The sequence below is a fragment of the Bombyx mandarina genome, chromosome 12 (assembly GCF_030267445.1).
Source record: "Bombyx mandarina strain Sakado chromosome 12, ASM3026744v2".
NCBI classification, from domain to species: Eukaryota; Metazoa; Arthropoda; class Insecta; order Lepidoptera; family Bombycidae; genus Bombyx; species Bombyx mandarina.
The window spans coordinates 9,638,995-9,666,637 of NC_143219.1; the positions used below are offsets into that span (position 1 = coordinate 9,638,995).

General features: G+C 36.7%; 3 protein-coding genes across 3 annotated transcripts; all 3 read right to left on the reverse strand.

Moving 5' to 3' along the window:
• Positions 1 to 1,915: 1,915 nt before the first annotated feature.
• On the reverse strand, positions 1,916 to 5,377 carry LOC114244722 (lipase 3-like). The gene is made up of 5 exons (XM_028176608.2): positions 5,205 to 5,377; positions 4,552 to 4,756; positions 4,009 to 4,373; positions 3,774 to 3,932; positions 1,916 to 2,369 (listed from the first exon to the last, which is right to left on the reverse strand). The coding sequence occupies exons 1-5, from the start codon at positions 5,358 to 5,360 to the stop codon at positions 1,983 to 1,985; spliced, it is 1,272 nt and encodes a 423-aa protein (XP_028032409.2). The 5' UTR covers positions 5,361 to 5,377; the 3' UTR covers positions 1,916 to 1,982.
• A 10,384-nt stretch (positions 5,378 to 15,761) lies between these two features.
• On the reverse strand, positions 15,762 to 20,630 carry LOC114244751 (transmembrane protein 177). Its single transcript, XM_028176645.2, has 4 exons — positions 20,320 to 20,630; positions 20,052 to 20,188; positions 17,355 to 17,446; positions 15,762 to 16,526 (listed from the first exon to the last, which is right to left on the reverse strand). Exons 1-4 carry the CDS (start codon positions 20,475 to 20,477, stop codon positions 15,954 to 15,956), a joined length of 960 nt encoding a protein of 319 aa, XP_028032446.2. The 5' UTR covers positions 20,478 to 20,630; the 3' UTR covers positions 15,762 to 15,953.
• Positions 20,631 to 25,054: 4,424 nt separating this feature from the next.
• LOC149501798 (uncharacterized) lies at positions 25,055 to 27,481 on the reverse strand. The gene has a single exon (XM_089731925.1). The coding sequence runs from the start codon at positions 27,287 to 27,289 to the stop codon at positions 25,703 to 25,705; it is 1,587 nt and encodes a 528-aa protein (XP_089588051.1). The 5' UTR covers positions 27,290 to 27,481; the 3' UTR covers positions 25,055 to 25,702.
• Positions 27,482 to 27,643: the final 162 nt, after the last annotated feature.

The following is a 27,643-nucleotide window of genomic DNA, read 5'->3' on the forward strand; positions in this document are numbered from 1 at the left end:
CATCGTCACCTAAGCCGATGGTTGGCTTGAAGGGCGTACGAGGGGAGGTATAGTGACGATAGTTTCGGACTTGACGGTCCTAGTTAGTCACCAGTATGCTTGATGAGTGGGCACGAGCTCTTCTAAATAACTGTCCCATTTTTTTAATTGGATAAATTGACAAATTAATAAAAAAAAAAGTAGTAATAAAAGTTATTATTGACAGTCTACTTAGTGTTCATTTCTCTAAAAATGGGTATTTGTGTATAATGTGATCAAATCAAACAATTTAAACGTTATTTTGCGTTTACTTAACGTCCAAAGCCCTAATTTTGACAAAATGTTGACTAAAGGTAAAAATCTATGAAACTTCTGTGCTTAAACATTATGGGACAAAAACATGGTGAACCCTATTATGTCTTGAGTAGGTAGTTAAACAACGATTTCAACATTAAGGACACGGTTAACTTTTTTCCCGGGCCGAGGGCTGAACCTCCTACGAGGTCCCCGCGCTAAGGGAGCGCACAGGGTTTGTAGGACTGGTCCACGACTGCGAACCGTGGTCAGAGTAAGAGGGCTCCCGCGGTCAACACTACAATCAGACTCGCGGCGCCATCTACGGTTAACTTTAACTAATCTTAGTTAACTAAATAGTAATGTTGCGCCGACATATATTTCAAATTCTATATTGAGCCAATTTTGAGTTGGCTGGAACTGCTTATGGCGGGTCCTTCAGGAACTCGGAGTACCCATGCACCTTATAGCTCTTCTCCAATCCCTATACTATGGTAGTCAGGGCGCTGTAAGGATCAACAGCACTATGTCAAACCATTTTAATTTCAGAAGAGGAGTTCGCCAGGGCTGTATTCTGTCACCCATTCTATTTAATATATACGGCGAATACATCATACGTAAGACCCTAGAAAACTGGGATGGAGGCATAACCATAGGTGGTGTCAGAGTGACGAACCTGCGCTACGCAGATGACACCACTCTACTTGCCACGACAGAAGCAGAGATGACAGAGCTTCTGAACAGGATGGAGACCATAGGGTTGGAGATGGGACTCGCCATCAACAGATCCAAAACTAAAATCATGGTCGTTGATCGCACAAAAAAATTGGAGCTTAGTGGAACACTAAGGCTTGAGCTTGTTGATAACTTTATTTACCTAGGCTCCAACATTAACAATACCGGATCCAGTGAGCCTGAAATACGACGGCGTATTAGAATGGCAAAGGGAGCCATGACCCAGCTCGGTGAAATCTGGAAGGACCGTAACATTACCCAGAAAACAAAGATAAAGCTCACTCTGGTCTTTTCCATTTTTCTATACGGAGCGGAGACCTGGACCCTTAAAGCAGCTGATCGCAAACGTGTGGATGCTTTTGAGATGTGGTGCTGGAGAAGAATGCTCCGGATACCTTGGACAGCGGAGAGAAGCAATCTGTCTATCTTAGATCAACTGCAGATCAAGACTAGACTGTCCACACTCTACCTTCGCCGCGCACTCGAATACTTCGGTCATATTGCTCGGAAAACACCGGAAAGCTTAGAGAGACTATTCGTGACAGGGAAGATCGAGGGAAAGAGACCGCGCGGACGCAGTCCGACAAGGTGGTTCGACCAAATCCGCACCACACTAGAGATCCCATTCCACGACGCCCTTCATGTGGCCAGTGATCGAAGGCGCTGGCGGGACATTACAAGGAGCAAAATCCTGTCGACATATAATGGTCACGACCCTCAGCAGTGAGGAAACGACGCGAGGAGGAGGATGGAGCCAATTAAAAGCTTCCAGAGTTATATCGCATAATATGCTTCATGTCGCCAAAGGTAAGGGCCCCATGGCGTAATACGACTTGAAAAGGAGGAACGATACGTTATTAAATCAATTATAATAATTAATAAGGTTTTAGTAAATAATAGACAAATGTTTCAGCAATGAGAAAACAAATTTATTCAATAAAATACCAGTTCGTAGTTGCAAATTAAAATAAATTTTATTCGTCGCCTAATGATCTCATTAATTGAATCGTTCTGTCATAAAGTAAATCCTTGGCACCAGTTCCCCACATGAAATCAAGATGACTGAAAGTTGCATGTGGTACTCTAAACATTCCGACTGAACGACCCAATTGGGCATGTAGTTTTCTGACATCCCTTACATCAGCAAAGACGTCCTCGTCAACATAGTGTAGAAAAACAGGGGCGGTTATGAGAGACAGGTCATATCTTGGCGGAGTGAAACTTCTGTAAACACTCCAATTTGTCAAGCGTCCGTGATCATATCGTCTGAAGAAATTATTGTTGATAAGTTGTCCGTAGTGTGCTATCTGTCTAACAGCAATGCCTGCAGGTGTATGTCCTAATTTCACAGGCAACATGGTCTGTAAATTTATAAAAAGATCAGCTATGTAAATATTTCAAACAAACTGGAGAAAAATGATCATGCCTATTCGTGTATGATTATGCCTATTCAGGTGATCAGGTGTAAACAGACATGATATGAACAGACCAGAAGGCTCATGCCTGTTTAAATATGATCAGATATATCAGATCAGTTTTTTTCCCGGGAATAATAATCACAAATAACTTGGAACCTTGTGTTTCGTATACATCTAAATAAATATAGTTATGTTTCTAGATTTATCACAATTAATCTTAATTTTATCGAATATACCTATTTAAAACTTAAACTTCGTCAGACACCGGGCTTACGTAAATCTATAGCGATTTAAATAAAAAAATTATAGTAATCGGCATGAGTCGTGAGTTCTGACCTTGACGTGCGCAGAAGTGCATTTTTGGTCTGTTTTGGGGGAACTTGTCTTGTACTTTGAATGAACGTACACTTAACACTACTAGTACAGAAACTTTATACCGAAAGTTTTTTGTTTTGTTTTTGTTGGTATTATAAGATAACTTAAGGTATTGTTTATAAGTCCCATAGTTCTTGTCTAAAGATTCTCTTATAGTTAGATTCTCTTATAAGTTTATCAATTAAAAATAGGCTTAGGTATTAATATACCTATTTTTAAATGGTTTCCCTGGCACCTAAGAAAACAATGAAAATCTAAAGCTTATTAATATAAATTCGTGTATTTCTTCCATATCACAAGGGAAAAGCAAATTAGCGGTAAAAACTCGACAACATACCTGTGTGCTTAGTGCGAGTTTTTTAACGTTCTCGATAGCGTAAAAGTTAGCCCAATTTTGTATGCAGTTGGAACAGCGCCCCTAGCGGCAAACGCAGGCAAACGATACGATTCCATACAAATACGAGCTAACTTTTACGCTATCGAGAACGTTAAAAAACTCGCACTAAGCACACTGTTCTTCAGAAAAAAAACTGGATGAATTGAGAACCTTTTGGAAGTCATTTAATAATACGGTTATTTCTAACTATATAATGAACGAAACCGAACGATTTTTTATTTTTTATTTTAGGGGTCAAACCATTTAACTTCACCCTAAGTGTATAATGCGCAGGCGCCCCCCCTTCCCCCTCCTTTTGTCGAGAGATCACGACTCGTGCTAATTACTATACTTCGCAAATCGCCCTATGAGTCTATGAGATGCTGAGGACCGGACGAGGTGGAAACAGCTCACAGGGCAGGCCACGATTAAGTTTCAAGGATACGACCTTCAGTAATGAAGAAAACGACGAAGAAGAATAAATCCTAACCTAATTTAAATAAGACTAGAAACTGTAAGTATGTTTTGCTTGATCATGGACGTCATAGACGAAGTTAATATAAGCTACTACACTACTATATTGCGGTAGAACTTACGGCATTGTGCATGTCTTCACTGCGTCCGGCAAAAACGAATAACATATTTGTGCACATCGCTTGGAAAAATGTGCCATCAGCGCAGAATCTCATTCCCAAGTTGGTAAAAAAGTCAGATCTTCCGAATAGCTCATTTTTTCCAATAAGACTTGCAAGTGCCTAAATAGAAACATAAAATATAAACTCAGGATTCACAAACCAATACCATATTTTTACTAAAATCAAAGTTACAAACCTCAATACTGTTGGCATGTGGCGCAATGATGTTAAGTAATCTATTTGCATTATGTTCCAAGTAAGCCACAGGAGCATAAGCTTGCATAGCAATAATTTTGCTATTATATTCAGGTCTCAAAGATCCCATAGCCCAAAAGACAGTAGTTCCTTGTGAGTGACCAATATAATGAAGTCGTTTTTTTCCGGCAACTTGCAAAGTGTAATCAATCATAGCAGGCAAATCTCGGCTACCTATTTCTTCCCAACTGAATTTCCAAAACTCTGAGTCGTTGTCCGGGTCTAATTTAATGTGGGCTCTGGAGTAATATGTACCACGTGCGTTTCCAAGCCACACGTCATAACCAGCCTCAGCCAATACATATGCTGTAAATATTATGGAATTTTAAATATTTGCAGTATATTCTTGGACCACTAGCTTAATAAAGAAAATAAGAACTGTAAGGAAACATTGTTTCTTAAAATGTTGTACGCAAATATGATGTGAGTACTGTTAGTAAGAAAATAATAATTAATGACAAGGAGCTTTAAGAATATAATTTACCTAAGCCAAGACCTGGACCCATCAAAACCCAGTCAGCAGCAGAAGCAAACAATCCATGCATAACTAAAACAGCTGGTTTCTTCTGGTCAGGACGGTTGTTCCGGTCGCGTCCATGAGGAATTCTTTGCATTTCTAAGATATAGCCATCTTCCGTAACGACCTTGTGAACTTCTACTGGATATTTATATTTTTTGATAAGTCCAACCTTTAAAATTATAAAAATACTTGATTTTCATTTGTTTCGATCGCCTCCTTGATCTAGTAATTAGCTACCCTGACCACGGTTGGACGGGCGCCGCCTTCGTTTGACGGTCGAAGTTAGATCTCTGAGAAAATATATTTGGTATTCGAAATCAGAGTGCACTTGGCTTTTCTGTTTTCGGTAGCCAGAACAAAGAAAAAAACATAGCTGACTTTGCAATATGTTTCTTTACCACATTTTTAACGGCAATTAATGATTTTCGTATACAATGAACAGAAGTTGCCAGAAATTATAAAGAAAGGGAACCACTTTCAGTTTTACTCATGTAATCGAAAACAATATCAAAATAAATTAGGATTATTATTATTTACCTATTGATGAGTATTTTCTAAGTGAGAAAAAATTACATGACTTCATAAAAGTAATTAAAAAGAAAATATACAGTACTCACAATATCTAGCAAAGCATCTTCAGTTACATTGGTAGAATAACGGGCACCTTGGGCGTCCAACCTGTACAGTTCCTCGACGTAGTCCGCATGAGGAGAACGCCGAGCGGTCGCGTGATTAACACATAGACAGAAAAACAATACTAACAACCACTTCATTGTTAGAAATCTGCAGAATATAATTTTTGCACGCCTTATATACTTTACATTAAATGATAATAATTAAATAAGCTTATTATCAAATAAAGATATCATCTTATACAAGTCAAATCAGTCACTTAATGAATATCAAACATTATTATCCACTTTGTTAAAAATTTCGCATCAGAACATAATGTAAAAAAAATTTATAGTAGATGAAACTTAGATATAATAACATCTGAATTTTAATCCACATTTTTGTTGTGCCATTGCCTCCCATCGTCTTATTCCCCGAGATGCTGTACTTATAGTTAGATCGAATGTCTTAGCCACAATGGTTGGCAATGAGAGGTCTGGTCCCTAGGCTATGACGCCACGACCATACCCTCCAATGCGGGGCAAACAGCGAGCGTGTTCTTCGCCTTTAGTCTCAGTGGTGGTAATCCGTCACCGACTCCTTTTCCACAATACGAGTAAGCACATATTTAACGAAGAATACTTTGCCCTGAGAGCACCTGAATCTAATGGGACTGGAGTTCGTCCATCTAGCCCGTAAGAGTCAATTGAACCGCTTTGATGTTCCGAATACCTGGCATAGTTTTGACAAAATACCACAAAAATAGCTTCGGCCCTGATCCGTGAACTTGGTGCCTTCGCATCTTTATCACTCTCCACATATGAAAATCGCCTCGTCATTTAAAATCAGCGGCCCCCAGATGCCTTACAACAAAGATTCCTAAAAAAGACAGTGTCTGGAAGTAGAAGGTGCGAAATCTTCCAATCGGCCGGATGTCCGTGACACATCAGCGATACTCAAATGTTCCAAACTCAAATGTCCATAGCTCATCAGATATAGAAGCGGCATATGATACAGATTCCCCAGGCATTAGAAAATCGGTGGGCGAGACTCTCAAAATAGACGCAAAAGCCACAAACTCACGCTAATCACCAAACAGAACATTACTTCCTCTTTCAGTACTCCTATGTACCTACTCAATTCACAATGCTCCACAAGTTCTGCTACATAACTCAAGTTAATACAAAATAATGTTATAATTAAATTAAAATATGGTAAAAAAACTGGTTAGTTATTAGAATAGGATTTCAAAAATGAACTTGTTAAAAAAAACCATTGAAAAGATAACGTTAAAATTATGAGCCCGCTCATGCCACGCGTAGCGTGCAAAACGCTTAGTCGAAAGTCATCCCTTTGGAAACTGCAGAACTCCTATCATAAGGACGCATGTGTATATTTGTTACTACGAGGGCTGCACTAAAAGTATCGGGAATGGAATATTTCCACTGTTCCTGTCATATTAAAATCTTTTTAATTGAAAACTCCTTGGTTTTAAAAATTGAATACCATTTATTTATTTAAAAAAAGATTCTCGGTCTTGTCACGAGGTTTTGTCAAACTTGTTTAGTCGTTGAGAAAATGGAATTGACTCGAGAAAATTCAAGAGCGATGATTTATTATGACTTTCGAAGTGGTTTAACACAAAAACAGTGTGTTGACCGGATGATTTCTGCATTTGGTGATGAAGCCTCATCCAAAACCACAATTTATCGCTGGTTTGCTGAGTTTCAACGTGGACGTGTCAAGCTCAGATCCCCGTCAAGGTCGTCCAAAAACTGCAGTTACCCAAGAAAACGTTGATGCTGTGCGTAAGCTGATTGAGGAAGATCGACATGTGACATACCGCGAAATTCAGGCAACTTTAGACATTGGCATGAGTCAAATACAAATAATATTGCATGAACAATTAGGTGTAAAAAAGTTGTTTTCCCGATGGATACCGCATTCGCTCTGTGAAGAGCAAAAAGCGGCTCGCGTTACTTGGTGCGTCAGAACTCTCGAAAGATTCCACGCAGGATCCTCAAATGCTGTATACAACATTGTATCAGGTGACGAATCCTGGATATACGCGTACGAACCCGAAACAAAAAACCAGTCACGAGTTTGGGTGTTCGAAAATGAGTTAAAGCCAACAAAAATTGTTCGTTCACGGAGTGTTGCAAAAAAAATGGTGGCCACGTTTGTCCCCAAAACCGGCCATGTTACGACTATTCCTCTTGAGGGACAAAGAACGGTTAATGCAGAATGGTATGCTAGCATTTGTTTGCCACAGGTCGTTTCTGAACTCCGTAAAGAGAACTGCAACCGCCGCATCATCCTCCATCACGACTATGCGAGTTCTCACACCGCGCACAGAACAAAAGAGTTTTTAGAGCAAGAAAACATAGAATTATTAGACCATCCGCCGTACAGCCCCGACCTAAGCCCTAATGATTTCTATACTTTCCCTAAAATAAAGAATAAATTGCGTGGACAGAGATTTTTATCACCTGAAGAAGCTGTGGACGCCTACAAAACGGCCATTTTGGAGACCCCAACTTCCGAATGGAATGGTTGCTTCAATGATTGGTTCCATCGTATGGAAAAATGTGTCAAATTTCGCGGAGAATACTTCGAAAAGCAATAAATAAATTTTTAAATAGTAATGTTGTGTCACTTCGTTAATTCCCGAAATTTTCAGTGCCGCCCTCGTATTTGTTTAAATTATAATTATTTCTTTAGCTTTAGATTAGTTGAATTAGGTGTAAGTTTGTGGTTTACTTTTCATTACAGAAATTTAAAATGAAGATTAAAAACTAATCATGATACATGTTTTTTTTTTTAATCATGAAACTATAAATAAAGTAATTATTAATTTTATAATCGTGAACGTTATTCTCGACGTAGTAACCGTTAATTTATTATTTTATGTTATATTTTGATGATCTGACTAATTTGTTGTACATATATGACGGAGTAGGGACATCCGTAGTGTTTTTAAAAAGTGTGACTTCAGCATTACTGACGTCACGGTCATTAATTTGTTGACGAATGTTGTGTCACTTCGTTAATTCCCGAAATTTTCAGTGCCGCCTAGGTATTACTGTTGAAACTGTTCTTTAGGCAGTGCTCATTTAAATATAAGCTTAAAGCGGCCAGAAATATATACCGTTTTTTTTATTAATACAACCGAATAGACTAGCGTCATAAGCACATTTCTTTACTCTAGGTAAGTTATAACCCAAACCAGGGATCAGAAGGCCCCATAAGCTGCAACTAAAACGTAAATATATAATAAGCTGCAACAGGGTACTGCTTAGTTGTATATCAACGATATACCAACCCGCTCTCCGATCGGTGACCCATCTAGCGCTCTTTGCTGATGACACGGCTATCTACTGCTCGTGTACGAAGAAGTCGTTATTGTATCGGTAACTCCAGACCGCAGTAACCACCATGGGACAGTGATTCCGGAAACGGCGCATCGACATCAACCCCACGAAGCGGTGCTCTTCAAAAACGGTCGCCCTCCGAATACCACTTCACCCACTCCCAAACAGGCGTGTAAACCTCCACCATTCGCCGCATCGCTTTATTCGACCAGGCCATACCCTGAGCCACGAAAGTCAAATACCTAGGCGTCACCCTCAACATTAAGTCGATACGCTATCGTGCCGCGTTTATTCTAGACAAACTCTACCCCATGATCTGTAAGCGGAGTAAAATGTCCCTTCGGAACAAGGTGACACTTTAGAAAACTTGCATAAGCCCCTTATGACTTACGCGAATGTTGTGTTCGCTCACGTGGCCCGCACACATATAGTGTAGTATACACCCTCCGATCCTTACAATCTCGTTTTTGCAGGGGCCTCGAATCGATCCGAAAACACATGAAGTCAGCTTCGGAACTGTACTTCGATAATTCGAATGCGGCTCTTGCATTGCTCTAACACCAGGAGCAGGCTTTGGGACTCCGGTAACCGTACCCGTCGAACTCTGCAAAGAGTTTGACGTGCAACCTAATCCATGCATCAGCCCGCTGAATTTCTCGCCGAATCTTCTTGGCAGGTCGCGATTTCGATCCGGTAGTAGATTCTTTCGCTAAGCAGCTGCTCTCGAGTTGTTAGAACTCCTTCGAAGGCGCCCGGGCAGGTGTTAGCAAATCCCACCCTTCACGGCTGAGCCTTTGCTCGCACGCCTGTCCTGGTAAAACTGGAAAGGCCTACCGGCCACCAGTTCAATCATTAAAAAAAACTCATAACATAGGGAATCTTAATTTCGGGCTGAAAGATCATGCGTGATTTGATCCCAGGTATATTTATTATTATTATTTTATTACGTTGTCTGATTTTATTTCTTCGGCTCATATTCGCTATGCGCAGAAAACAACTGTTAGGTAAGCAATAACGCTTTTTTATCAATAGTCATAACTTTCTTATATACCACACTTATGATTATATGGTAGGCAGTTCTTGGATCTGCCCCTGGCACTGCTGACGTCCATGAGCGAAGGTAACCACTTACCATCAGGTGGGCCGTATGCTCATCTTCTTACAAAGGCAATTAAAAGAAATGATTCACCTATTCACTTATTTTTGAGGTCTTACAAATGATCTAATAATTAGCTATAAATTGTACTAATCATGCACTGAAATTACAGATCAATATGATTTAGGTACCGTAGTTTTCTGAGTCATTAGTTTAAGGTTGCCATGTTATTTTTATTGCAACAGAAGACACACTTTCTAAGTCCTAATTCTTAATTCAGAGGGATGACCCAGTCCTAAGTCTGAATATCTTATTAATCTTTCCGTATATTATACAGGATTGAAATAATATGCAATCTCTTCGAACATCTACTACTACCCACCATTCTTTTATAATAACATTATTCTCAATTGGTCTATTTTCCAATCTAGCTCCCTAGTGACTAACTCTTCCCTTATAGTCGGATTTTTTATTAGACGAAGTAAACTGACGTTTACTGTGTTGTCAGTTTTTGATGAAATAAAAATAGTGTTGTGACAAAGTGAACGATTGAAAAAACTCCTGAATTAATGAAATTGCCTCGATTGTCTAGTGAATAGTTAGTGTGCCGAACTGCCGATATCGGGCACGGGGTTCGAATTTTAGCCGTGTTTTGTACATACCAACGAGTTTTCGACGAAACATTATGTTCCTATGGTATCTACCTGTACTAAATACCGAGTGTTTTAAACATTAAGAAAAACATTGCGAGGAAGTTTGTAAGACTGTCCTATTTCCAATGCATCATATAGTTGAAACTATAGATGTATAAAATATAACAATTATAGGTACATAGGTAATGAAAATAAAAAAAAACTGATTGTAGTTACATACTACTAGTAACATATTATTATATTGGATCACTTTAATACAATTTTATTGTAAAATATAAATAATATTCTTTTATAGTTTGAAATTAATGATTAACTCTTCACACTCATTGTTCATTTATGTGATTGAACGAGAACTGAACGCATCACTATTACTTTAAATATAGCAACATTATTTCACAAAGTGACATTAGCTACTGTCAGCTGGCTTCGTCTAATTAAAAATCCGACTATAAGTATCTACTTACATAACATCTTATTTAGTGTGATACAACGAAACGCGGTTAGTTCTATGAGGTCTTGACAGTACATAGATATTTATGGAATTATTAATATTGGATACATAATAGATATTTAAGTGTATTATTAATATTAGAATATTTTTATTGATTCTTATCCCAATATTATCTATTGCAAAAAATCTACCAAATAATTTAAAGTTCCAGATTTTAATGCTTTTTTGATGTGTCGTAATCGTATTCTCTATGAGTACCTATTTCACTAAATACCGGGCTCCGTACGGGTGTTTGTTTTTCATTTGAAGAGTTAATCAGATTTGATTTATTTTTTAATATCCTAACAAATCACGATGATTAATCAACAAACACAAAAATGTTGTTATTTCCCTGATGTTATCAAAAAAACTGAAATCGAAACAGATAAGTGAAATTTTATCTTAGACGAATAATAAATTCACTATCGGTGGAGTACTATCGCACCGTTTAATCCAGTTTAAAAAGCATTTTATGTGTTTTATCGAAGTAATTAATTTCATGTCACCCCCTAGAGTTTCATTAGAACAACGTAACCTCACTTAAAAGCGCTCTTTTCATTGACCGACACGATAACGACAACGATTCAACGATTTATCATTTACTAGATAAACAATATAAATCCCAATACAGTTTCACGTTTCGTTATTACATTACGGACAAACATTTAAATCAGTTTTAAGGTATGAAAAATAATGGTAAACTAATTAGAAACAACACCAAAAAAAGTTTAAAAAACAATATTTTTGTTTTTGGGTATAATTAGTATTGTTATTTACGAAATAGCTACTATCCACAGCTTTCCAATAATTATAATTAATATTTAGTGGCGTATCCCTTATTTTCAATAACAGCACTGCAACGACGTGGCATTGATCCAGTCAATTTCATACATTTTTCAAGGGGGGCTGAATTCCTTGCTTCAACAAATGCTTCATATAGATCGTTTTGACTAGTTTTACGTTTGTTTGAGACTTTCTTTTCAACAATATGCCAGAGATTTTCTATCGGGCTTAAATCCGGACTATTTACTGGCCAGTCTCAAAACGGATATACGCTGTTCGCTAAGGAAACATTTAACGCTATTGGCTCGGTGTGTTTAGGGTCATGTCATGCTGAAAGATCCAAGTTACAAGCAAATCATCGTCCGAGTAGGGAATCAATGTATGCTGTAAAATATTTTTGTATTGCCATTGATCCATTGTACCTTCAGTCTTCCGGAAAAATACTTTTTACTGGTGGTAGGACCTCTTGTGAATCCGCACGGGTAGGTACCACCACCCTGCCTATTTCTGAAAGGTGGGGCAGCCGTTGTAACTATACTGAGACGTTAGAACTTATATCTCAAGGTGGGTGGCGCATTTACGTTGTAAATGTCTATGGGCTCCAGTAACCACTTAACACCAAGTGGGCTGTGAGCTCGTTCACCAATCTAACAATTAAAAAAAAAAGCACCCCCTAACTTTAATGTTACCACCACAGTGCTTGACTATACTCCTTGTGTATTTATAATTGAAAGCATTGTTTACAGGACGTCTAACATAGCGCTTTCCATCGGAATTTACCATATTTATTTTTGTTTCATCTGAAAATAACACTTTTTTTCATTCTCTTACCGTCCAATTCATCGATCGTAGATCGTTAGATGGGCCGCTCCATACGAGGGCGGCACTGAAAATTTCGGGAATTAACGAAGTGACACAACATTACTATTTAAAAATGTATTTATTGCTTTTCGAAGTATTCTCCGCGAAATTTGACACATTTTTCCATACGATGGAACCAATCATTGAAGCAACCATTCCATTCGGAAGTTGGGGTCTCCAAAATGGCCGTTTTGTAGGCGTCCACAGCTTCTTCAGGTGATGAAAATCTCTGTCCACGCAATTTATTCATTATTTTAGGGAAAGTATAGAAATAATTAGGGCTTAGGTCGGGGCTGTACGGCGGATGGTCTAATAATTCTATGTTTTCTTGCTCTAAAAACTCTTTTGTTCTGTGCGCGGTGTGAGAACTCGCATTGTCGTGATGGAGGATGATGCGGCGGTTGCAGTTCTCTTTACGGAGTTCAGAAACGACCTGTGGCAAACAAATGCTAGCATACCATTCTGCATTAACCGTTCTTTGTCCCTCGAGAGGAATAGTCGTAACATGGCCGGTTTTGGAGACAAACGTGGCCACCATTTTTTTTTGCAACACTCCGTGAACGAACAATTTTTGTTGGCTTTAACTCATTTTCGAACACCCAAACTCGTGACTGGTTTTTTGTTTCGGGTTTTGTTCGGCTGTTTGACGAAGGCTTTAAATGGATATTTTTTAGCAACACGAATGATTAGCGTATCTAAGAAAAATTCTGGGAGAGGTTTTTCTTGGCCGATCCTTTCTAAAAATATTTTCAACGGGTCCATGTGTTTTAACGATCAATTGCATTAAAAACTAGAAAGAACAATTTAAATGCTCAGCTATTTCTTCTAACGAGTATTTGCCGAGTTGACGCGTTAAAACTTTTATTTTTGCCTATTTTGAACAAAATAAAATTCAGATTAAATTTCGAATTGCCGCCAAAATAATAGAAAAAGCCAAGAAAGAAATGTTATTCTCCAATTTAAAAAAAAGAACGAGCTATGGATGCTTTTTTTTAAATGTTTCAAATTAGGTGTCCAAGCGGCCAGTAACAGAAAATCCTCCTATATGTTGTCCTAATTAAAAGTTCGATATGTTTTATATTATAAGCCTTTAATGAGTTTTTTATTTGAGTATCTATTATTGCATGACTATTAATTATTTAATGTGCTATGTACATTTACAAGTACATTTTTATGAATATTTGTACGTTGAAGTTATACTTTGTTTATTCATAAGAATTGTTTCTAATTATGAGACCACCACTGTGTATGTATGAAAGTGTGTGTATATGCATATTTCAATCTATAGGTACACCGCGTGTAATTTGTCTGCTAATGATTCTTGTCCACCTAATGGTTGTCTGGAAGAGGTCGCTCTTAGCGATAAGAGCGCCAATTGTACTTATTGTATTTAATATTTCGCTTTTTTTATTTTTTATTTGTATACAATAAAGCGTGATCTCTCTCTCTCTCTCATTTTCGTTCAAGAATGTCCACTCCTATCGCTGTCTGAAGAATAAAGTAATTTATCTGCTACCCAATAAATTAAATTTAATACTGCTATCTTGTAGTTCCTACTCAGATTTTATTATCCATGCTTTTTTCCCCTACCTAAGCTGATGGTCTAGAGAGATCATGTCAGCGTCACCGGGCTAGTAAGTGAGCTCACGGGGCTCAAACCTGACAATGATGTTGACACGAACGCTAGCAAAAGCCGTGCTTCGCAGAATTTACCACCGGATCGGAAACGCGACCCACTGTCCGGCGAGAAACTCAGTGGACTGTGTCTGTTGGATAATTTACTCGCCGAGCCCTTTGTCGCAAGCGACGAGTTCGACGAGAACGATGACCAGTGCTTGGGGTACCTAAAAGCACCGTTAGTGGATCGTCGACTGTTTACCATTTGGTCCGCAGGATCGGCAATGGTAATTACCGGCGGCCACGATGAGAGGGTTCTCGTGTCGTGCTGCTTTATCGAAATGGCGTATTGATGCCGACTGTAGATACTTACTGTATCCGTGCTTAATTCACAACAACAACACCTCGTTTCTTTTTATCAATTTTCAATCTTCATCTGATCTGATATATCTAATTCTGCCGTCAACCACTATCCGATTAAAAATATCGCATTTATTATCGTAATCGAAAGCGGACAAAAAAATGATTTATAGCTTGAACACCATTAGAACTGAAACATGGTAAGAATAAAAACATGATTTCTAGTTTTTTGTAATTCATATTACATTTATTTACATTTACATTAATAAAATGCCTTTTGTTACAAAACAATCATTAATTTGACAGCTCTAATAGTTACCTACAAGTTTTTTTATCAGGGACGCTCGAACTTTGACAAGGATGAAATATAATCGCAGAAAAATGGTGATCATTTACTTTTGAGACTTTTTTTTTGGCTTTTTTGGAGGATCCCGAGAAGTTACGTCAGCAGCTTTGTTTCATTTTCCCACATTCACAGATACTAAACAGATAATAAGCCACTACTATTACACATTTAAACCTGAAGAAACACTAAATAGACAAAATAAAACAAATAACACTCCTCGCGTTCCCCCCCAAGTCCAGCATGAACATTCATTGCCCGTGTAGGCAGACGTGCATACGGCCCACCTGATGGTGAGTGATTACCGTCGCCCATGGACTTCAGAAATGCCAGGGGCAGATGATATGGATCTCACAAAAACATGGCTCCAACAGGAGGGCGTACGGCACGGAAAACATAAAATTTATTGGATGAGAAATAAAGGCTTCGTCATCTCGCGTGATGGCGAGATCAATTGGCCACCGAGATCGTGTGATTTAATATCGCTCTGCTACTTTCTGTGGGTCTACGTGAAATCTCAACCATATCGTGAAATGGAGCCCCGTTTAAGGCTGCCTTGTCCACCGGAGTGGGGCGAGGCAGTGGAGCGGAGAAACGGAGAAATATTAACCAATAAGATTGCACAAAATAAAAATCATAAGATTGCAAAATGATTTTTTTGCAATCTTATTGGTTAATATTTCTCCGTTTCTCCGCTCTGCTGCCCCGCTCCACTCCGGTGGACAAGCAGCCTAAGCGGAAGATGTCATTCAAAATTGGTCCACTAGGATACACCTTAACCCATAGACACAGCCCACTTAGTTTCTCGCCGGATCTTCTCAGTAGGTCGCGTTTCCGATCCGGTGGTAGATTGCTGCTCTTGCTAGGGTCAGTGTTAGCAACACTCCGGTTTGAGCCCCCTGAGCTCACCTACACACGTTAGGGTGAAGCTGAAATAGTCTCTCAAGGCTAACAGCATAGGTAGGCAAAAAAAAAAGGATACTCCACCTACAGCGGAGTCGCGGCGGACATTTATTTGGCTAAAATTATATTCCATACATAATCTTATCGAATATGTACCCTATAAATAAAAATAAAAATTGTGGCAATATCGCTAAAACAGTTTTTTTTTTAAGTTCGAGCACTCATAATGAAAACCTTGTAAATAGCTTGTTGTTAAGACTATTATCACTCAAATATTCTAATTTAACGGCATATCTTCAGTTTCTTTTTTAATTTCTGCCAATTTGTCTTGAAAATAGTGTTTTCTGTGCATAAGTGCCAAACGTGGTTGTCTTATTCCGAAATTTTCGTTACCTAATTTGCTATATTTTTTTTCACCTTCTTTACCCATTAATTCTCTAAGAGCCTGATTTCTTTTCAATATTTTGTCATAAAACACTAAACCGCTTTCAATAAATTCGGGTCCAAGTTCGCATAGCTTCTTATCAACTTCTGTTTCATAATAAACTTCAGTCATATCTTTCAGTAGAAAATACATTCCTGCACTGAACAAACCTACTATTGTATACAAAGTACCTCTGAGACTGACTGGTCTAGCGTATAAATTAAGCTTCTTATTCAAAAAACTACACAAGTTATAGGCAAAAAATACACAACCGAATGGATATACAGACTCATAAATCATTTTGTAATTATGTGTCATTAAAATTTCTCTGCATATTGCAAATTTCTTCACATTTTCTGGCAAAATCAAAGCATCTGCCAACTTCTTGCCTACTTCAGAAGACCAATCGACTGCTTTTTGATTTACCTGAAAAAATTATACAGACTTACACATTGTTTCAGACAGCAACAAACATAGGTTTGCATTACTCTTACATAAAACTTGTAAAAGGACTGCATTATTTAATTATCATATAGTATTAATGTTGGTCTATTGATCATGAAAATTATTAAGGATGTTCGTGTTATGTAGCACATTTTAAAGACAATAATTAAATACTACATTTGATTTAGATTAAAATTGTAAAAATTTAACATCTTTATACTTTCATTTACACATTCCACAGACTTGCATGAAAAATTAATTCAGTATGTTTACTTCCGGGGATCGTAATGGCTAAGTAGTCAAAAATTCCTAGTAGTCCTTCCTGTAACTTCCTCTGATTATTGTGGGGCCCCCAGATTATAAATTAACCTATTTCATTTAGATTAAGTAGCACCAATTTTTTTATTTACTTAGAATTAATTTAGATTAAATAACCAGAATTAGTTTTCTGTATTTAAAGTTAAATTTCATATAAGGATAATTTTAATAGACTAAAATGTATTTCGTGTTTCATAAGGATACATTATTGCCAATTGGATATTCTTAACAAAATATGTGGCACGTTGTGAACTTGCATACCATTTTCCACAAGCAATTATTACACAACACTCTTAGAAAACATAAAAGTTATCAATGGATTGTCAAAAATCTAACAAAAAGGAAGGATTGAAAAACCGTCCCTAAGCTGTCTTACAAAATTCATGCATGAGTTTTATTTTTGTTTCACTTTTCAAGACTGGATACCCAACAGTGCAAATCAAATCATTGGAAGGTCAGAAACAACTATAAATTCATAATATCAGCACTGACTTGTATGGGTGAGTTTTTAAGATCCTCAATAGATTTGTATGTAAAATTTATTGGAATTCCCACAGCTACACCAAATCTTGAACAAGTAGTTCCTGAAACAGATTCATTGAATAACAAGAAATGATCTAAAACAAAAAAAAACTCGGTCTGAGCTTGTCCACCTATCTTTATATTGCTTAGATGGATGGACTAGCTCACGGCCCACCTGGTGTTTAGTGGTTACTGGAGCACATAGACGTCTACAACGTAAATGCTCCAACCATTCAAAAATATCAATCCTCATACAAATTCCCTTAGATATTCCATAAGACGGTAACTTTGATCGACTCTGGCATAGAGCACTTCTATCAAAGGCCTTTACGATATCGAGGCTTACACTGAGTCTCTCCCTTGCTCTCCAAGGCTTCAGCCCACCTATGCTTAAGGTAAAAGAAGATCACCAGCTGATCAGTGATCAAGTGAATCAATAGTACAGTTTCTGTTAAGGTAGGTGCTGACCTACCTGAAAATTAAAAATTACAAATACAAGCTGTTGTATTTGTAATTTATAATTTTATACATTATGACATTACAAACATTAATATGTTCCTATATTAATATAATATATCTATATAATTATATTAATATCTAATATAAGCAATAAAAAAAAAAAATGTTAATTATATTCCTATTTTTTTACAATTATCCATAGTTCAGTATTTCTTTGTGAGTTCCATTAGTGATGGAAACTTGTTCGGTTTTAAGCCTTCGTCAAACAGAACGCGTACTTAACGTCGCGCTCTTCAAATTGACTAGATGAGTCTAACGCTCCTTGACGCAACGCATTCGCCAAATCATAGTGCCTTTCGATAGCAGTGTGAAAATTTAAAAGTCTTTAGAAATCGAGTGATTCAGATGTGGCATTGTATACGCATGGGTATTTTCTAACTATTAATATCATTTTTTCGGGCATTATATAGTATTTTAATACACATTCACTCGGACGCTAAAATAAAATTTGTAAAAAATTACAACGCCTGACGTCAAAGCGTCCTAACGCCGCGACAGAGAGCTGCGTACTTATAGTGCTGGGGCTCTGTTTGACAGTATGTTATAGTAATCGGCAAACTTCTTGAGCAAATGACCTTGACTGCGCAGAACCGAATTTTAGATCACTTTGGTGGTGAGGGTGAGGCGCAACGGCAGGGGAAATCGTATCGAGCGCGTTATTGGTAGATCAGTCGAGCCTTGCGTCCCGCGCCGCGCCCTCATTCCGCTTGCTCCCAAAAGTACGCTTGCGTACAGTGGAAAGTCTATCGTTATTAATCGTTAAGTTATTTGTTAAAATTGCTTGTGGACTTTGTTGCCATTGCTATTTGTTGAGTGTTTGTTGATTTTTTATAAAACATACACTATGCCGTGACAAACTGGTGTAGTACTTAAAAGAAAGGGTAGAAAAATTGTGTACGATGTATATTGCTTCATTATAAAACAGGGGAAGAATGATATGGAAAAATTAAAACAGACTTCGGAAGCAACAAAAACATCAGTGAGTACTGTTAGGTGCATTATTAACGAAGCTAAAGGCTCTGGCTTGCTCGCCGTGTTTCGGACTCCGGGTAAGAAAAGATCAGGGAAGAAGAAAGTTACCGGAATGGATAGTTTCGTTCAATCTGTAATAAAAAGATGTAATCATAATAACTACATAACAAGCAGCGAAACTCCGTACCGTAAGAAAGGCTTCGAAAAATTTAAAGAAGATATAAATTTTAATGGCTCGGAATGAAGCTTACGACGAATTATGAAAGAGCTAGGCTTCAGATGGAAGAAAAGAACAGAAAATAATCGGAAGCTGGTAAATGAAAAAAGTAACATTCGATTACTACGAATCGAATATCTTCAAAAAAGAATTAATTATAGACAAAAAAGAAGACCGAATCGACCGAGTTGTAAACTACGCCGATGAGCCCTATGTCGACTCATCACGATGATAGCGACTCGGGTGATGAAAACAGTGATGATGATGATGGTCAAGATAATGATAACGAAAAAAAAATTACAAATACCAGCTTCGCTTCAACTGAACCAAGACCTGGCAACAGCTCTAGTTTTGACTTAATAGAAGGAATATCTATTTTACCCCAAGATTAAATTATTACAATTATTAACCTATATGTTTTGTTGATGTTCTAATAAATATGTAAATAAATACATATGTTGATTTTAATAATTTAATAGCATTATGACGAAGAGTAAGTAATGTTTTTGCACGTGAGTGTACCATGCGCAAACTTACCCCCACTACGTCAACAAATGCTCAAGAAGTTTGCCAGTTATTATACTATATTATTACAACACATCTCGGCGTCATAGCGCGGCGTCAGTTTAGCGCTCTGACGCGCACTAATTACGCGTTCTGTTTGACGAAGGCTTTAGTTGTATTTAAATTTAACTTTTTATATTTTTATAGGATAGTCTGTTTATTTCTCAAATAAATTATTGACAGCATTCCACCCTAAACTGGAATGCTAGCTTTTGTGGTAAAATAGGCAGTGATATTTACATTTGAGGGCTCTCATTACACTCCACCACCAGTAAACATTTAAACTAATTAATTCTATATTACCAAATAGACAATTGTAACAACTAATTTGGATTTGTAACATTCTTACTGACCCATATAAAAACATTATATCACTTAATAATAAAATTCCTCACCGGCATGAAATAAATCATAGCCATATGCACTAAAAGGAGATATCACTTTGCGGTGAATATCTGACATCTTCAAGATGTCCAGGCATTTCTCATAGCATTGTTCTAATTCATTGGACAATTCTACTGGTTTTCCATTACTGCAAAAAATCAAAATCATTTATAAATTAAATGTTTTTTTATTAAACAATTAAATTTTGGTAATGTATGAATATGAACTAGATTAAAATATTATTGTTAATTTTTAATGGTCGAAGTTACTATTAGATACCTGTAATATTGAACAAAATCTTTATATTTATGTAAAAATATAGTATTTGGTGTAAATCTTGCAGCTGTTAATGCAATCCCTGTCCCACTTATTACAGCAAAAGTGAATTTACGACCAGTTTCAGTTAGAAACCAATTTATGGGCCTTTTCATAGTCATGGTAATATGCAGAAACTTATCGAGAACAATAAATGCATATAAAAGGACCACTGTACTACTAATTGCAATTGCACATTAGCGAAGTAAATACTTATAGAGATACCAGAGATACTACTTTCATGTATCTCCAAACTCTTTAGCTCTTTAGGTTATGTTTTGGTAGGTACCTAGTAGTAGTCATAGATATTTTTTTTTTTTTTTAATTTTGACTCGCACGGTTTGTGCATTTGCCACTACTAGTGTGGAAAAGGTAGGGAAACCAGTTTTATTTAGGAATCAATTGGAAGGTTCGAAATTTGGAAAGGATATGTACGTAATAGGATAATAATATATAATAATGCCTAAGAGTTCATAATATATAGTGATTGGGTATAAATAAAAAGAATATTATATTTTAAAACTGTTTACATTTTAATATTATTACTAAATAAAAAATTTGATATCAAGTTATACAAATCAGAATTTATAGTACTTAATAATGTAGGGATTGATGTGGGAAGAGGAACCCGGAGGTTTATCAGGGAATTTATGAATGAGGAACAGTCACGTAGGAGGCATCCAAAGAAAATGTGATTCAAGTCCTCCTCACCAACGCCACAAGCACAACAACTGTTGTTAATGACACCGAGTTTAGCAAGGTGAGAAGCTGTACAAACATGTCCCAATCGCATTCTTATAATACAGGAAGTTGCAAGCTTACATAGACTAATTTTACAGAACCACATTTTTAGAGGAATTCGTTGCTGTATATTTTTATAATAACGGCCTTTATGGCAGCTAGAGCTATTCCAAATACTTTCCCAAGACCTCAGTAAATGGTCTTTAGGAGTGGAAAGAAGGTCAGACACAACATTTTTGTAAGGTGACATATCACCACTATTTATCGCATCTCTCGCAAATTTATCAGCTATTTCATTCCCAAGTATTTTGTGATGGCCAGGTATCCACACAAAAAGAACATCATAACCTTTGAGCTTACAATTTAGAAGTAGCTGTCGACAGTCCATTATATAAACACAGGTTAAACAAGATTTGAAAGGAAATTTCTGCAAAGCTTGTAGAGCACTTTTCGAGTCTGTGAAGATGATGGATTTGTTAAGTTTTGCAAGTAGAATATATTCTAGAGATTTTAGAATACCAAAACATTCTCCAGAAAACACTGTTGTTTCGGGGGGTAGTTTTATTTTTTGGTGAATTTTGTACTGCTCATGATAAACAGCTACTCCAACTGTGCCAGAGAGTGCGTGTTTAGACGCATCGCAGTAGATATAGTGCCAGTCTGCCCAATCTATCCGTTACAAATTTTATTTCAGTGTTAGCGTTTTGGTGGTTCTTCAGGATTTCAAAAGTAAAATTTATTTTAGGAAGATTGACAAGAGCTTCGTAGCTGACGGAAAATATAGGTAGAAACTGTGAGCGATGAGTGGGAGCTTGTAATGAAATAAATTTATGGAAACTAATAACTAAGCACGGTGGAGATTTATGGGACCAATAGGAAGAGGATTTAACTTTTTCTGACAATTTTTTTAGTTTGTGATAGAGAGGATGGTTAGAAAATTGGAGAGCTCGAAATAAAAATTTGTCACATAAAAACTGTCTGCGTAATTTTAATGGGGGGTCTAAACATTCTACTTGCAAAGCATTAACAGGGCTGGACTTCATAGCTCCGGTCACAATACGCAACGCTTTAGATTGAATGGCGTCTAACTTACTTAAGCCTACAACGCTACATGGTTCTAAAAAACATGTCCCGTAATCTAATATGCTTCTTATAATTGCATTATATAAGAGTTTTAATGTGAAGGGATGGGATCCCCACCAAACACCTGAGAGGCATCGTAATATGTTTAATAATCGTTCACATCTAGTGGACACATAATAACAGTGAGATAATCCTGACAGTTTAGAATCTAATATGATACCCAAAAATTTTACTTCATTTTTTACGGGTATTATTTGTTCATTGTACAAAAGTGTAAATGGTGGCGGTATCCTTGAGAACAATACTGAGCAACTTTTGTTTACACAAAGACTTAGGGAGTTGTTATCCAGCCATAGTTTCAAAAATTCCAGAGCACAATTTAGAGAATAACTCAGTTTATTTACAAAGCGACCAGAAACATATAAGACTAAATCATCTGCATACTGCAGAATATTGGCTTTACTAGAAATATGAGATTCTAGGTCAAAGGTATATACATTATAAAGAAGTGGACTCAGCACCGAACCTTGGGGCAAACCTTTCCATGTAAGCCTTGTTATAACATTAGACTCATCAATATTTATTTGTATTTGTCTTTCAGAGAAAAGTTTATGAATAAAATTACAGAAAATTGGAGGCACTTTTAATTTACATAGTTTTGTATTTAAGATGTGAAGATCAACGTTATCATATGCGGCAGAGATATCTAGAAAGACTGCAAGAACAGATTCATTATTTGAGTAAGCTAATCTTACATCTGTAGAAAAAATACCTAAGCTATCCATGGTACTTTTTCCTTTCCTAAATCCATACTGACTTGGTGACAATAGACCTTGACTTTCGAGATACCATTCTAATCTATTTTTCACTAAATGTTCCGCTAGTTTACAGAGAACTGAGGCAAGTGCTATAGGTCTATAGGAGTTAGGATCTGATGGAGCTCTGTTTGGTTTTAAAATAGGGATAATTTCGTGAATTTTCCATGAAGCCGGGATTTCTCCGGAAGTTATGGTGGAATTGATAAGATGTAGCAGATAATTCAAACTTGAGTCGCCTAAATGTGCAATGAAAGAATATGGAATACCATCAATACCTGGTGCAGAATCTTTTACATAAGATAACACACCCTTTAATTCTATAACACTAAAAGGAGAAGCGAGATCAGCAAAATTACTTAATGGTGGAAAAAAAGAAAGGTGAGGTGATAAAATGGGCATTTGTGGAGTAAAAGGAGGGGCTAACTTGTCTAAGAATTTATCTGCCACAGACTCATCAAGAAACTGTGGCAAGGTTTCCTTAAATGCTGACCTAAATCTACGGATATTTTGCCAAATAGTCGATGGAGGAACATCAGGGGCTAAAGATGAGCAAAAAGCTCGCCAGCTATCCCATTTCTTTTTTTTAAATAATTTACGGGTATTATTAATTATTATGATTAGACTATCAAAATTTTCTGTAGTGCTGCATTCATTAAATTTTATTTCAGCTTTTTTCCTCTCTTTCACTGCCGCTGAGCATTCACTATCCCACCACGGAGGAGAAGGTATATTATTAATTGATTTTTTAATGAGAAATGTTTGGTTTGCAGCCTCTATCATAGCCAAGGCCAAAGCATCAGCACAAACGGAATGATTATTTTTTTTTATATGAGGGAGCGAGGACACTTTCTTTGCAACATGCTCACGAAACGTTGTCCATTAGACTTGCGCAAAACATCACTTGCCAATGTAATGTGATATGACATCACTTTTACAGACAGGTGATATTACTCGAAAACATTACACATCACTCTTAACATTACTCGGTGCGTTCAATAGATACTGTGACGACGAATACATTGTATCTATTAGACTTGCGCAAAACATCACTCCTCAATGTAATGTGATATGACATCACTTTTACAGACAGGTGATATTACTCGAAAACATTACACATCACTCTTAACATTACTCGGTGCGTTCAATAGATACTGTGACGACGAATACATTGTATCTATACACCCGAATCATTACCTAAGTGATGTGTTGATACACATCACTTAGGTAATGATTCGGGTGTGTCATTACAGTAGTGTATTACAATACAAAGTATGAACTTTGTATTGTAATACACTGTTATATTACTTGACAGAGATTGACTTACTTAATAATATAATAATTTTATTTTTTACTTAATATAATTTATTGTGGGATGAACGGATTTCATATGGCGACTTAGACTGCAAATTGAGCTCGACAATAATGTTAATATACGAGAGCAGTAGATGCATTGTTTCGGCGCGATATCCTCAAAGTGCATCCAAGGAGGACTGTACTTTCATTTAGACGCCGTTATTTCTTTCACTTATTAAACACGCATTAAAACAAATAATAAAACTATCTTCAAACAAGTGCTTAAGTAATTCAAATCAAACACAAAAATTAATATGAAATATTACTAAACAATTACGAGCGACTAGCGATTTTACAAAAGTTGCGAATAAAAAATTAAGTAAGTACTTGCGGGAAACTACCGGCTGGCCGCATGAAAAATATAAACACAAATACCTATATTAAAATTCAGACGTACCATAGGTATAAAAATGTACCTAGCGGCCGGGACATACGGTTCCAAATCACTAGGAATAATTCCGTGTCGCTTGCTCATTTATTTTGCGTCGATCGGTCTGTCTCGCTCGCTCGGTTCCGTTCGTGTATTAAGCAACATTACACGACAAAGAAAGAAACATGTTGGGTGATGGTGTGATGTTTGTTTCCTTCGCGTAATGTGTGATGTTGCATTACATCGTAGAGTAATATTACCCGAGTAATATCACTCGCATTACTTACACATGTCTATTGTCCATCTGTCACTGTCAGTATCATTGCATATTTTGTATTTTAGTCTTGGTGGGCGTCTAAATTTTGTTCTAACTAATTTTTTGGGCAAAGTTATTAATATGGGGTAGTGATCACTGTCGTATGTAGAGGAAAGTGTTTTCCAAGCCAGTAAGGAAGCTAAGCCAGGGGTGGTTAACGATAGATCTGGAGCACTGATACCTTCACGGGGCTGAGTGCGCCGTGTTGCGACTCCTGTATTTAGGATGCAAAAGTTGTTAGAATCCAGTATATCCAATATTCTTGCACCATAGTAACTGGAATTGGTGCTACCCCAAGCTTGGTGCTGTGCATTAAAATCCCCTAATATTAAAACTGGTTTTGGGAGCTGTGATATAATTACTTCAATTTCGTCAAAGATTGATGATGTAGGATGTGGAATATACACCGAAACAAAACATATTTTATTAATACTTACTGCTATTATAGAGAAATCAATGCTATGGTTTGCAATAGGAATGTGGTCAAAAGGTATTGTATTATGAACAAGTAAAGCTACACCAGCATAGCCATCTGTTCTATCCTCTCTTACACATAAATATTGGGAAACTTTGAAGTTATAACCTGGTTTTAGCCAAGTTTCCTGTATTGCAATGATAACTGGTTTATACAAATTTATAAGGTGATAAATATCACTTTTTTTAGAGTTAATACTGCGGCAATTCCACTGAAGTATTGTTGATGGATCCATTATTGATATTATTATTAAAAAGGTTACTTACATTTAGCATAGCAGCGTTGGACGGTTCAACCATATTTTTGGATTGAGTTAATGATTTAATTAAAACAATGATAAGATCCCTAGTTGACATATTTGATAAAGGCATATTATTTTCATTGAGTGAGCCAATTGTGGGCAAAGGAATGTCGTAGTCTTTGGTTAGTGCGGCATGAGCTTGTTTGTCATAGCCCTTACTATACTGTTTAGGAACACTATTTGACTGAATAAATACTGTTTTTTTATAAGAAGTGCTTGTTTTATTACTATTACCTTTAGATATATCAAAAGTATTTTTTAAAGGAGATGAAGGGGTTGCAATGGATGTTAAAACATCCGAATAGGATTTTGTCACAGGTGGGTGTAGCTTGGAAGCTTCAGCATATGAAATGCAATTATTTGCCATCAATTCTTTTATAGATTTTTGTCTACTAAATTCGGGACATTTTCTGTTGGTTGCATAATGTGAGCCTGAGCATAGACAGCATACTACATCATCCTCATCAATGTTGCAACTATCACCCGAATGATTGTTACCACACTTAAAGCAACGTGGAGTAGATCTGCATTGGACTTTAATATGACCGTAGCGGCAGCAGTTGAAGCATTGAACTGTTGGGAATATGTATAAATCAACTGGAAGGGAGTTATAACAAAGGAATATTCTCTTGGGTAAAACCTGGCCATCAAAAGTGAGAACCACTGTCTCTACTGGAACATAATTTGTCTTCCCTTCTACCACATTTTTCCTATTAATTCGGCGTACTTTTAATATATTTCCACATCCAAAAGGCACAGTGATATTTTTTATGATTTCGTCTTCGGACCATTCTGTTGGTACTCCTCTGACTACACCCATACGTGTTACAGATGAGGTAGGAATAAAGGCTTTACAATTAATTTGTTTTATTGCTTGATTCTCTAAGAAAGAGTTTGCGTCTGCATAGTTAGTGAAAGCTAAAACTAATCTATTTCTACCTATTTTTTTCAGGCTTCCATTAACTATGTTTTTAATGGATTTATTTTTTAAGAAACGGCCAAAAGAAATTGGATTGATAGAGACATTGTCATTTGGACATGATTGTACCTTTTGGATGTGAATGGTGTAAGGAGCTGAATCACATGCTTCATATAATTTCCTACCGACTGGTGTGCGAGGTTCAGTTAGACTGGTATTAGTAACATCAATCTGCTTGGGCTGTGACGCTGGGATGGGTGCTAATTGAGTTGTCTTAAAAACTGTTGACGACTCTTTCTTCATAACATTTTCACAGTGGCAGTCACTTTCGCAAACAACATCGGAAGGCAATTTATGACGTCTCCTCTTTTTATTACAATGCCTACAAATTTTACGAGATAAGGCTCTTTTTCGTTTAGTACTTGTATTACTTTTGGTTTCTGAAGCATCTGTGTCTAATAAAGAGCTTTCAGTTTCCATTTCCGAGCAATCATTATTAATCGTGACAACATGAGACACCTGTGGGGTTGTCCCCCCAGGATCTTCAATGACATTCATCAGGGACTAAGAAAAAAAAATCATAAAACTTACCTACTGGCTCCAAATATATACAAATAACACAAAATATTAATAAATAAACTAAATTAATAATACTACCACTAGAATAATCCTATTATTTACACAATAAAATGAATTTTAAACAAAAGACGCCAAAAACATCACCGCCTACTTCAAAGTTTCCCGCGCTTTTTTTCTAGTCATAGATTATACACTTAATATATTTGAGAGTAGTAGTAGTAGTAGTTTTATTTTTCCAATTGGAAAAGTAAAGATATCGTACCATACAGCCCAATTTTTTTTATATATTTTTTAATTGAACAATGATTTTATGAAATTAAATTAAATTAAATG